The sequence below is a fragment of the Melanerpes formicivorus genome, unplaced genomic scaffold (assembly GCF_026170545.1).
Source record: "Melanerpes formicivorus ecotype bairdi unplaced genomic scaffold, bMelFor1.0.p_v2 SCAF_32, whole genome shotgun sequence".
Taxonomy (NCBI): domain Eukaryota; kingdom Metazoa; phylum Chordata; class Aves; order Piciformes; family Picidae; genus Melanerpes; species Melanerpes formicivorus.
The window spans coordinates 1,612,197-1,625,003 of record NW_027142384.1 but is presented as its reverse complement, the minus strand read 5'-3'; the positions used below and the strand labels follow the sequence as shown (position 1 = coordinate 1,625,003).

Sequence of the window (12,807 nt, the reverse complement as noted above, 5' to 3'; positions counted from 1 at the left end):
GTGAGAAGAATGGTAGCAAAACAAGACAGGTCAAAAATATAAACTAATTTAATAAAACAAAAGACAGGGAAAGATGCAGGACTTAATCACCAGAACAAATGGATAAAAAAGTAGACAGAGGCTTGGGGGAGGGGACGGGACACCACCAACAACAAAAAAACCCCACACAATAAGTAGGATTAGTCAAACACTACATAATACAAAATTACTTCTCATTGATGTTAACCATTTGAAGCTTTCCAGCAAAGTTTCTTTATGAGAGAATCTGTCAAACCTTTCCTATGACTTCTTCCTACTATTTGATTAGCCTCATAAATTAAATATGTGTAGATATATGTATATGTAGATATATATATAATGTAGAAACTCAAAGCATCAAATACGGCCAGACTACAAATTAAATGGTGAGACATACACAGTAACACAGGGTTACAACCTCTGTCTTAACAGAGTCTGCTTTGTCCTTTCTAAAAGGCTTATTCTTAAATCTAGCAATTGCCACGTTTCTCCAAGACTTGTGAGATGACAAAAGAAGCTGCTTACCTACTATCGGTGTCCAGACCTACAAAATCCTTCTTCTCAAAAGGAACACACAGGAGCGGGATCTTGTCTCCAGACTTATCAGTGGCTCTGTCAAGCCGCTTAGACTCCAACACTATAAAGAGGGATTCAATAAAATCTTCTATTCTTTTCTCCACAGTTTCACACTCATCATAACTGGGATAAAATGCCACATCAGTGCGGGGCTGCTCCACAATCTCTCCTTGAAGCCCAAAGACAAACAACCGGGAATCATAGAGAGTAGAACCATACATCTCCTTTTGCAGATGGAATTTTTCAAAAGTCTGAGGCCAGTCCTTTGCAGAAGCACAGTCTGTAATAGTTATCAGCCCCACAACTTTCCTATGTGTCTGAAAATCTCCCCATTCATTGTTCTCAGGGGGATAATGGTGCCTGTAACGGATATATAACACACGCTGAGAGTCACGCACATTAACTTGACTCACTGCTGAAATTCGCTTGTAGATCCTGAAAAAGCTCTCTTCAGGTACAATGCCAATTGGCTGAACTACAACCAGGAGAGTCTGATGATCCTCAGCACACTGCATGTAGTCAGGAACACTCATTTTGCATCAACTGCAGGCTAGTAAAAGAAAAATGCATATTATTTTTTAACATTCATACATACATACAGTTGTAGAAACAAATCAAGACTTTGATGCTAAACACTTCTGCATCCTGTATAACTGTGTATAACTAATACTTTCCTTCATCATTTTACCCAATCTGCAATCATGCAGCCTACTGACAAAGCTACACAAGGAGTGTTCCTAGTCTTAGCAAATTAGGATTTTCCAACCGAGTGAGTCTCATTCACCGTGCAGCTACACAAGCCAACCTAACACACGGGGGCAGCAGAGAGCCCCCTCTGCCACAGCCCCTGAGTAAACGCTTGCTGAAGCACCACCTCAGGAAAGATGTCCTTCCAGACTCAGGCTCCCCGGGATGTCTCCACAACACCCTTTGGGGAAAAATACGGAAAATTGCGTGAGGTGAGATGCAAACCGACGCCACTGCGGAACGACCACATTTTACACCGCTGTCAGTGCTCGCACATGGCCAGGCAGAGGAAAATCAGGTCCTGAACACTTAATTTTTGAGAAAAGGGAAGTCTTTCTTTTCACAAAACACATGCAGATTCCTCAGAAGGGCCAGGCAATGTTTCGTACTTGAGCTATCTGAAAGTGACAGTACTGCAGCTGTGTCATGAATGAAAACCGTGCACTGCTAAGCCCTTCTTTCTCCTCTGAGACCTCCCAGACCACAGAGATCCCTTGGAGGATTTCACATCCAAAGCACCCTCTAAAACGCACATACAACTCTAACAACAAACCCACACCAACCCGGGGGGGGGAGGGGGGGGATGGGGATCATTTTAAACAAGGCAAGCAAGAAACAAGTAAAGAAAAGCCAACAAAGTAAAAAAGCCACAGCACAGCTTCCGACCGACACTTGCTTTTGCCAAATAACACGAAGAAAAAGAGTTTGCAGCCCGGGAGCACAGGTGGCAGAGCAGCGGCTGTTCGCGGAAGAGGGGCTCCTCAGAACTCCTGGCAGTGCGAAGGTCCCCCCCACCCCACTGCCCAAGTGTCAGCTCGAAGCGCAGCGCCCTGCCCCCACTGCCCATCCCTCCGCTCCCGACACCGCGGAGCGCCGCGTCCCGCCGCAGCGGGCGGGCAGGGAGAGCTTCACCGGTGCGGCACTCCGCTTCCCCGGCTTCCCTCTCCCCGGACAGATGCCCGCACTGCGCGCGGCGAAGTTCAGGAAATGAAAAGAAACGAATGTCAAAACGAGAAACAGTTCCCGATGAGGCGCGGCGTCAGGTGCACACTCCCCCCACACCCAGTCAGGAAGGGGACTGAGGAGCAGAGTGAGGAGAGGGGAGGCCCAACGGAACCGCTGTAAAGGCACCGGGAAGAGGCAGAGTCTCTCAGGAAAGGCAGGGAAAGGGACAACCGACTCAAACCAGGCGCGGAGTCCTGAGTAGCTTACGCGTTGGGGGTAGGGGGCACTCAGAGCCGGGACAGGAACCGCCCCGCCTCCTCCTGCTGCCGGACGCGAGGGGTGGGCAGGGGCGGTGCGCGGCGGAACTGACGGCAATGGGCGCTCGCTGCCGCGCCCGGCCGTGGGAGGGCCGCACATGTGCAGAGGGAGCGGCTATGAGGCGAGGCGGGCTGCCTGGTGTACCCTAAGAGGGAGCGGTGCTGTCCCTTAGCGGTCCGCTTCCCGCGGTGCCTTTGGCCATCCGGCGTTTCACACAGTCACGCTGCAGGCCCCAAAAGGCGTCCTCTTCCCACTGTGCAAAACCCACCCACACGGAGTAGATACTTGCTTTGTTTCGGCTTGCAGAATCGGCTGCTAGGTGACAAATCAACAAATCCAGCAGACCCTTGGCTCAGACAGTAGCAGTTTATTACGTACCCTACAAATAACATACATGGCAGAATCACAGCATGGTAGGAGTTGCAAGGGACCTCTGGAGATCGAGTCAACCGCCCTGCCAAAGCAGGTTCACCCATATCAGGTTGTACAGGAGCACATCCAGGTGGGTTTTGAAAGACTCCTGAGAAACTCCACAACCTTTCTGAGCAGCCTGGTCCGGTGCTCCATTGCCCTCAAAGTAAAGAATTTTTTCCTGTGCTCGAGTTTGTACCTGTTGCCTCTTGAACTATCACTGGGCACCTCTGAGAAGAGCCCAGCACCCTCCACCACCCTTCAGCTACCATTCAGCATTGAGAAGATCCTCCCTTTGTCTGCTCTTTTGCCTGGCTAAAGAGCTCCAGGTCTGTCAGCCTTTCCTTGTAAGAGAGATGTTCCACGCCTTCATTATCTTTGTGGTACCCTGTTGGACTCTCTCCAGTAGTTCTCTGCCTCTCTTGAACTGGGGAGCCCAGAACTGGACACAATACTCCAGGTGTGGCCTCACCAGGGCAGAGTAGAGGGGAAGGAAAACCTCTCTTGACCACATTCTTTCTTAATACACCCTAGGATATCATTGAGCTTTATGTCCACGATGGCACACTGCTGGCTCATGGGACACATATAGTCTGTGGGTGGCCAGTACTGGAGGGAAGGGCAATTATTTCAGGTCACCTCTACATGGGGTGGTTGGCATTTCTGAGCCTGGACCGTAACAACCTCGAGACAGGGATGGACCTGGCCACCATGTGGTGTGTTGGAGATGATGACTGGAGATGATCATTAAGCTCTCCTGAGATCCTCCAGGATGCAGGTTTGCAACGTTCTGAGTAATTCTAAGTGGCAGAAAGAGCTCTGAAAGGAAATTGCTTAAAGTGTGTATAGATCAAAAATGGAGATGGAATATTACATGTGGTATTGTTCGCCTAAAAGCCAGGCTTCCATTTTTGCTTTTGAAACTATGCATCACTCCAGATATTCTAATGGAAGAAGTCCTACACTGAGAGCCTTGCCTGAGACTTCCAAATGTAACAGTATCTTAAAGTCGCCATTGTCAGTTCAGTCACTTTGATTGCGTTCATGCACTCACATGTAATTTACTAGCTGCTCAGATTTATCTTTTGAGTATGATGCAAACTCTTTTTCCCCACAAATCAATTTAATCAAATCCATTCAATAGCCATTAATTTTTCAATTTCAAAATATACTAAAAATGTTTAATCATTAAATATCACTAATATTGCAACATCATGGTCTTCTGTGCATGTGCACCCACCTCATGCTTTATTGCTTCATCATGAGTCTGTCTCCCCTAGACTAAATCTCTGCAGCATGGAGAGATGCCTTAAGCTTGCTGTCTTCCTGCTGCTGTTCTCTAGAGATCAGTTGGAAGCTGTCATCTGCCCAACATAGTCCCAGATCTGTCCCACATGTGGCCTTTCAGGGAACACTGTATTGGAAAAGAGGAAACATCTGAGATATGACCTAGAGAAGGGGAAAATAAGTCCTGGTTTGCCCTGACCACCTTAAACTGCATTGTCCACAGCTGAGCAGGCAGGTCCCTAGGTCCGATGGGATCTACATGGATCATGACTCTATATCCAAATAGCTCAATACCCACAGAAATATTGGTCTATTAGTGTTTACATGTATGTTAAAATAATGAAAAACCCAGTAAATATAAGAAATTCTCATAGTAATGTCAACTGCTACCACAAGATGTCATGAGATGGTAAGGAAGAAATCGAGCCTGCTTGTCCCTTGTAGCATCACAGGACATTGTGCTCCACTTCAGAGGTAACTTAGAATGGCCTCACAGAGGTTGTAACCTCAAGGGAATTCAGGGAATTATACAGTCTAAGATATGTAAATTATCTGCAATAGATAAGTGTAAAAGACGTCTCCAAATAGAAAATTGTTAGAACTGATGCCAATGAACACATCACTCTATGATCCTTGTGCTAAAGTGCTTATGACTGCTTAGGATACTATCTTTTATTAATCAATTAGTATCATATATAGAAAAGCCTTGTTTTTATGTACTGGGCAAATTCTATATAATCTAGTAATAGTTAACAAACTCCTTGTCCTTTCCATTCAATATTATTTTTTGTGTACAACCCTTTCTGCCCTAATTTCTGCAAGCTATTACTGCAGGCTACAGAAAAGTTCCCATTCTTCTCTCTCATGCTAAATAGCGATCAACTCATCAGCCTTAGCAGACTTCTTACCAATACAAATGATCAGGCATATTGTTTGAAAGCATATTAGAAAAAATACTATTTAAGCCATTAGTGAAATGCAAATTATGCATTCTCATTTCTGGACTTGCCAACTCAACTCCCATAGGATCATAAAATTATTCTGGCTGGAAAAAGCCTTCAAGATCACTGAGTTCAACCATCAACCCAACACTACCATGCCCACTAAACCATGTCCCAAAATGCCATGTCACCCCCACAGAGTGGGAGTACAGCAGCCCTTGCCCAAAGAGGTTTGAATGAACTTCTGGGACCAACGCCACCAGTAACAAACCCCCTGTTGCCTGCTGCAGGCGTAGGCTGATATGTCGACCATAAGTATTTTCCGAACTACCTACAAAGCAGAGAGACTGGGTTAATACTCTGTGGGAAATGTGTTAATAATAATAATAAAGACACGGGCTGCACTCCACACCTCAACATACCTCTGACAAGTGTCAGGATTACCAGACAGCATTCCTTTTTCCTGTACTACAGCAGCGAGAGGTATTTAGCAGCCTGTAATTACAGCTCGAGTTAACAATGTAGCCAGTGGCCCGTCATTAGAATACATACACAACGAGGCTCGTTGCTGTTAAAAACAAGTCCCCAAAACTCGGGTGCTAGTCCGGAGCTCAGCGGCAGGGCTCATCCAAGGAAGACTTGAATCGCCCCTACCCTGTGGAAAAACGCCCAGTGCCCTTGCCCGCGGGGCCAGCTGGGAAACTCCGCGTCCCCCACGGCTTCGGCTGCCACGGGCCTCCTGGGAACCGTAATCCCCTAAACTGAGGAGGAAAGAACTGGACAGGGTTGCTTCGCGGGACTTGTAGTTCTCCCGCGGCTCGGCGAACGGGCAGGGAGCGCGGCACTCCATGGGAGTTGTAGTGTCGCCGAGGCGGACAGCGGCAGGGGGCGGCGTACCGCTTGGCCATCGGGGACTACAACTCCCAGCGGGCCGTGCGCAGCGGCCGCCCCGTCCTTACCCGGTGAAGGGGGTGTGAAGGGCTGGAGCCGGTCGAGGGGAAAGATGGCGGCGAGGTTGAGCGGTGGAGAGAACCGGTTGGTGTCGCTGCCCCTATCGCGTATCCGCGTGATCATGAAGAGCTCACCGGAGGTCTCCAGCATCAACCAGGACGCGCTGTTCCTCACCGCCAAAGCCACGGTACCGGCTCCTTCTTCCCTTCCCTTCTCTCTTGGCCGACTCCGCTTTTTCCCCGCCGTGCTGGGCCTGTTGTCTCCCTGAGGAACCGCAGCCTCCGGGCTGGGCTCTCGCGTCGCTCCTCTCACCGGCCACAGCCGCGCTGTGTTGGCGCCGGCCTCGTCCTCAGCGAGCGACTCTCTCCACCTCCTGCCTGGGTCTCATCGTCTGTGAGCCGTACAAGGGGTTTTTATTTACACCACTGTCCCTTAGTATACATTAACCCGTGTGGAAATGGTAACCTTGTTGCTTTCTCAGCCGGAGTGACCTTTTCTGGGCTGTGGAAAGTGTGGACGAGCAGGACAAATTTAAGTTACGTACGAGAACCCAAGCCTGCAGTCAGTGCTTTTCTGAAGCCCCTGGGTTTCTGCACAGTGCCCAGGATAGGTGCAGCTAAGTACGGTGCTTGTGCCTTTAACTAGGGATCAAAGAAAACCGCTGCCAACTACATATGTAAACTTACCGTCTGACTGGTTGCTTTTCTTTTAATTTTTAGGAGCTTTTTGTTCAGTATTTGGCTACATACTCCTACAAACATGGCAGAGGCAAGGAGAAGAATGCTCTAACTTACAGTGACCTGTCTCATACTGCAGAAGAGTGTGAGACCTTTCAGTTCCTTACAGGTATCTATGGTAAATTCAGTAGTAATTGGGAAAATGTAACCTTGCTCTTGTTGAATTGTTTTTTTGAGGACACAATTCTCTTATTGGTCATTAATCTTCTCCATAACATTCAACTGGAGCTCATGAAATACATCACATGCCTTTGTGAATGAGGATTTTTCTGTTGCTTCAAAATTATACAAAGCTAATTAGTTCTCAGCATATTGCCTTAAGCGTCTCTTAAATTCCAGCAACTCCCATCTGCAAGCCTTCAGCTTATGAAACAAGATTACTGCACATCTTTCTGTAAGGGATTATGTGGCCCCAAAATGACACATTTAAATCTGTAATTCTTGTACTTCTCAAAGTGATTCATTGTGGTGTTCCTCTCCTGTTGTGTATATATATACATATGGCTGCATGTGCATGCAGTTTTAACTGATACTTGGATTTTTTGTTCTAACACTCAGCTCAGAAAAAGTATAGGCATAGGATAGAGGTTGAGAAAGAGATATTCTTAGCCCTGTCTTTCTCTGGGTTCCCTGTGGACATACTTTTAAGAGCACACAGTTCTGCTTTGTCTCAGGTCCATCACTGTTGCCCTGAACAAATATCTTAATGCAGAAAAACTGTTCCTGCAGGACATGAATGGGATGGCTGGCTTGCTGAATCTAAGGCAGCTGAGTAGTTGAGCACTATTTAACATAAATAAGTTACATACATGAGCAGATAGTAAAGACAGCTGTCAGTAATCAGTTGTAAAGTATGTTCTTTGTCTTTGGTTACTTGTACCATAAGTGGGTATTTCCCTCTTGTTCTTCCAACTAGAGACTAGGCTAACTAATCTGGTTATTCATGTCAATAATGTTTTTATAGAGCTTCTTTTTGACTTAACTTCATGAGTGGTATGGATACAGCAGTACTAATAAGGCAATAAAAATATTCAAACTGACTAAAAAAGAAAGAATTCTACCTTCTAGATATCTTGCCAAAGAAGATCCTAGCTAGCAAATACCTAAAAATGCTTGAAAAAGAGAAGCAAGATGGAGAAGTGGGGGAAGGTGATGAAGATGAGGAGGAAGAAGATGAAGCTGTTGAAGATGTTCAATCTTAAGATCAATAGAGAACTGCTTCATAGTTGATCCATTTTCTATTGTATAAAGAATGTTATTTTTGTGACTAAGAATCCAGATGCTGGATATATTTATATACTGAGCCATCTGCTTTTGCTTTAAGAAGTTTAGAAACTGAACTTTATACTTGCTGAAGAATGGAATTCTTCCCTCAGAACCATGGTGGGGTAAGAAGAGCTGATGTAAATCTGACAACAGAACTTGCTCAGATCATTTATAACAACTTCTTCAGACAATCAGTATCAAAATTTAAAATGTCTTCCAGGCAGCTTTCAGTCCAAAAGCTCTTTCACCCTCTGACTAGAAGGCCATCTTGCTCTAATTTGTTTCTCTTCAGAGTGGAAGATAAGGTGAGGGGCGGTGTTGCGTGTCTGCTATCTTCAGCCCTCTCCTTGGGGAGCCAATGAAATTCTCCTTGTTTTCTGAAGCAGTGCCAGGGCTTTAGCAGTGGACCAAGGCCATTAAAAAAAAGTCTTCTGTAAAAACAGCTGCTTCTGTAATGCACCCCAAATAGCCATGCTGGCACAGAAACCGGGCAGAGGATGAAATCCAGTCCAAGTGCTAGTGTGGTTTTGTGGCGGTCAAAAGAACATGTGTTAGATAATGATGTAAATATGTACATCTGGAACCTTTAATGAACTCTTCTTCCACAGTTTGTCCATGGGGTTCAACCAAAACACACACTGAAGTTTCTTACGTGTGGATTGTTGAGAATGAGCAACCCCTTGAGCATTCGAGTGACAGCTGGATTTTTCCTTTGGTTTTGTTTTGTGGATTTTTTGGTTGTTGTTGGGTTTTTTACTATAGGAATGGTAACCATCCTGTGTAGAACTTTATATGCAACTTTTTGAAATAAATGTTTTGTATGAAAAGTGGCAGTGCTTGCAGAGACTTTCTCCATTTTTTCCCCACCTTCAGTCACATCCAGGAGCAGCACATGAGCCTAGCATACTCACTGTTCATCCTTCCTGGAAGGGAGTGGGGACAGAAGGCTAAGTGATGCTTTGATGTCTCTGTCAGCAATCCTAACTAGATCTAGTCTGCTTGAAGAACCTTAGCTGTGTTAACCAGCAGGCTGCTGCTACACAGCTAACACTGCACAGCAGCATGCTTAGTCAGAGAGGAAGAAGTGAGGATCTCTCCCTGGGTGTGAAGAATGCCCCATGTAAGCATGGGAACCTCGCTGAGGAACAAAACCTCCCACTCCAAAAGGCTGGGCAGCAACTTGCCCTGAATCCGTCAGGAATGGAGAAGTCTCAAGCAAGTTAGGGTGCAGGCACAAATAGAGTAAATGCTTCTTAAAATAGAGGGCAGAAAGCTCTAGCAACTCCATCAATCTGGCACACTCTGGGTTTGTTCTAAGGAAGCACCAACAGGGGTTCAGCAGGCAAGATCAGAGGCACTCAGAGAAGCAAAGCTACTGAGCACACAAGAAACCTTAATTTAAAAGATCAAAGTGTGGTGCTCCATACATTTTTTTTTCCCAAAGTTACCATAAATGAAAATTGTATTGTATCAGGAATGCTGCAGTGAGTGCCAAGTGGTGCTTTATCCCTAGAGAAACTCCCAAGTGGGAATGCAGAACTCTATTGTTGAAAGGAGTTATTTGCCTTTCTTTTTTAAAAAAGTTATTATTAAAAGTGCCTGGAAATCTGTGGGAAACTGAGGACTGAGTGGTGTGCATCTGGGAGGAGAAGGTAGCCTGCAGTAGGGTATGTAAATGATGTGGTATTGCTCAACACTTAGTGGGTTTAGTACTCCCCAGATTTAGTAGGGGGGGAAAAAAGCAGCTACTTCTACTGCAGCACACAACTGCATGGTAACTCTGTAGCATAAACAAGGCAGAGGGCAAAAGGGCAAAATCATTGAGGACCCATCAACCACTGGTCACCACACCAGTTGTGTTGAAGAGTGTGAGATGAATAGCCTGATTCCAGAGCTGGCATCCACTGCTTAGCTCCCTGGTACTATGACAAAGGCCAAACAATATCTACCCACAGTTGTATTAGGTGGGTCACGTCTGAAGAATACAATGACCTCAAACAGCCCCAGCAAAGGGGTTTTCATGCTGGGCATGTGTATTTTGAGGTCAAGACATCAAAGCTAAGTTTTAGGGGGGGAAAGTTTATAAAAATTACAGTTGGCAGTAAGTTGTATTTTTCCCCAAGTCAGGTCTGTTTGGCCAGTGACACTGCTAAGTGCCTCCCTTGTCTTTGTCTATGCTCATGAGCTTTCGCATCCTATTGTTTCGCCCCATCCAGTTTAGGATGGGGAGTGAGCAGTTCAGGGTGCATCCGGCCCCAAGGTCAACCCTTCACAAGCAGAAATAACAAACCAACACATTGGCACTGGCTGCACACTGATGGAAATGCCTCTCAAGTGAGATGGGATGCACAGACCAGCCAGTGCAGTGAGACACTACTGCAAGATTGCAAGTGATAAATCCCAGTACACCTACAGCACACTTTATCCCTTGCAGGAAATGAAAGGCCATATTCACTGACTAATACAAAGCTTCATCTACAAACCACATCATTTAACATGAGCTTCCTCAGGCTGGTCCTGAAAGTGACTAAAGAGCCTTCCAACAAAACAAAGCATACATTCTGGCACTTACCGTGTAACTGGGTAAGCTGCCCAGCCTTCGCTGAGCTCTACAGCTGAAGCTACTGGCAAAGCAGGAAAGGGTGATTGTCCCAGTCTTCTCCACTTAGAGTTTGAAGTGTTCTTCCCCAGCAGCACCGAGCTGTCTGTTGCTGTTGAAGGGCTCAAGCAGGTTATGCATGGCTTGGTCCTCTACGATCCTTCTGCTCTGCCACAATTGCCCCTGTGGACTTAAAAGGGCACTTTTTTTTTCCTCCTACCGGCCTTTCAGATGAGCTTATTGCTCATGGACCAAAGCTGTGGGATGACATGCCAGGCCCTGTATTTTAGTCACAATAACCCCAAGCAACCCTACAGGCTTAGGGAAGAGTGGCTGGAAAGCAGTATGGTGAAAAAAAGACCTGGGGGTGCTAGTGGACAGCCTGCTGAGCATGAGCTAGCAGTGTGCTTAAGTGGCCAAGGCCAACAGCATCCTGGCCTGTATAAAAAACAGGAGTAGGAAAGTGATTGTGCTCCTGTACACAGCCCTGCTGAAGCTACAGCTGGAATACTGTGTTCAGTTCTGGGCTTCACATTGTAAAAAAGACATTGAGGTCCTGGAGCATGTCCAGAGAAGAGCAATGAGAGTGATGAGGGGTTTGAAGCGCACCATACAAGGAGCACCTGAGGGAGCTGGGGTTGTTAAGTCTGAAAAAGGCTAAGAGGAGATCTTATGCTTTCTACAGCTACCTGAAAGAAGATTGTAGTAAGGCTGGTGTTGGTCTCTTATCCCAAGTAACTAGCAATAGGATGAAAGGAAATGGGCTTAAGTTTTGCCAAGGGAAATTTGGATTGGACATTAGGAAACATTTCTTTCCCGAGAGAGTGGTGAGACATTGGCACAGGCTGCCCAGGGAGGTGGTGGAGTCGCCATCCCTGGAGGTGTTCAAGAAGCCTGTAGATGCGGCATGTCAGGATATAACTTGGTGGTTGCAGTAGTTGGGTTATGGTTGGACTCCAAGGTCTTTTCCAACCTTAATGATTCCATGATTCTATCTATCCATATCTAGTATGAGAAACCACTATAAACAGCTAATCTCAATGAAGTTACAGGCACCCTCTGCAGGGCTCTGCGGTGGGAAGCAGCCAGCTTTGCTTGTCAATCATGTTGCTTCTGCTTTCTGTGCTTTTCAGAATTAACAGCTGCTGAAAGTTCCTGCCCTGCAACGAGGCCTGCTGCAAGGCAGGCAGGAAGCTGGGGGTACTACCAAGGGTATCTTGGCCTGTTTGAAGTCTTCAGAGATTTCAGACAGTGAAACACCGCCTGGGGAACACTTTCCAGGATGAGTCTATTATTATATACATATTTCTTTCCCCCCCTCCAAACACTAGCTTATGAGATCCTTACCCACCCAGCTAAGGCTGCTCAAAGGAGATGGAACTTGCTAAGTTTGCAAACATGACAAAAGAACTACAGTTACTAAGTATAAATTAGCATATTTCATCCCTCTTAGAAGTTTTCTGTGGGATGATGAACATAATCTGTTAATTAGCGAGGCCACAAGGATTTGAACACCCTTCCGGATTCATTCAGCCAAAGTCCTTGATGGGGACTTCAGAGCTGACAAAAATTGCCCAGGCCATCTCCAAGGCCTTACATCTGCCAAAGCTTGCTGCCATCAAAACCAGTAGGTGGTATTTGTTTTCCCTAAGATCTTGACACAGACCAAAACCATGTCCAGTTCAAAGCAGTATTTCATAAACAAGGGAAAAAAGTAAAGCTCAGCCTGAAATGGAAAAGACAGCTGTCACTTGACTTCATACTGAGTACAACTAATCAGTGTTTGCAGGCTTGAGCTCCCAACAGGAGCTTACAGTTCTTTTTGATACCCCTTTCTTCACTCGATGCTTTACAGTATGCAAGTACTTCTCCTTGAACACTGAACCTGCAGGTGTTCACTCGGGAAGCAACAAAAGATGGCATTTCAAGGCAAGTTTCCAAAATGCTGACCTTCCAGAAATAGCTTCAGGATTATAAAACACTCAGTTAAAAGCAGCATGTATTGCCCCTG

General features: G+C 46.0%; 2 protein-coding genes and 1 long non-coding RNA gene across 5 annotated transcripts in view; 1 reads left to right on the top strand and 2 right to left on the bottom strand.

The window, feature by feature from the left end:
- The window catches only part of TRAPPC9 (trafficking protein particle complex subunit 9), a 441,084-nt gene extending 438,458 nt beyond the window's left edge, over positions 1-2,626 (bottom strand). For 2 of the 3 annotated variants that reach the window (XM_068155470.1, XM_068155472.1), the window contains exons 1-2: positions 2,554-2,626; positions 544-1,144 (exon numbers count right to left, since the gene is read on the bottom strand). In XM_068155470.1, coding sequence (XP_068011571.1) covers positions 544-1,127 — 584 coding nt within the window. In that variant the 5' untranslated portion in view covers positions 1,128-1,144; positions 2,554-2,626. Of the gene's footprint in view, positions 1-543; positions 1,145-2,472; positions 2,503-2,553 lie in introns of those variants that run through there. The other variant, XM_068155471.1, reaches the window with a different exon arrangement.
- A 330-nt stretch (positions 2,627-2,956) lies between these two features.
- LOC137449711 (uncharacterized) lies at positions 2,957-5,783 on the bottom strand. Its single transcript, XR_010989463.1, has 2 exons — positions 5,666-5,783; positions 2,957-4,429 (listed from the first exon to the last, which is right to left on the bottom strand). It is a non-coding gene; the product is annotated as an uncharacterized lncRNA (long non-coding RNA).
- A 426-nt stretch (positions 5,784-6,209) lies between these two features.
- Positions 6,210-9,027, top strand: CHRAC1 (chromatin accessibility complex subunit 1). The gene is made up of 3 exons (XM_068155469.1): positions 6,210-6,381; positions 6,914-7,040; positions 8,000-9,027. The coding sequence occupies exons 1-3, from the start codon at positions 6,247-6,249 to the stop codon at positions 8,131-8,133; spliced, it is 396 nt and encodes a 131-aa protein (XP_068011570.1). The 5' UTR covers positions 6,210-6,246; the 3' UTR covers positions 8,134-9,027.
- Positions 9,028-12,807: the final 3,780 nt, after the last annotated feature.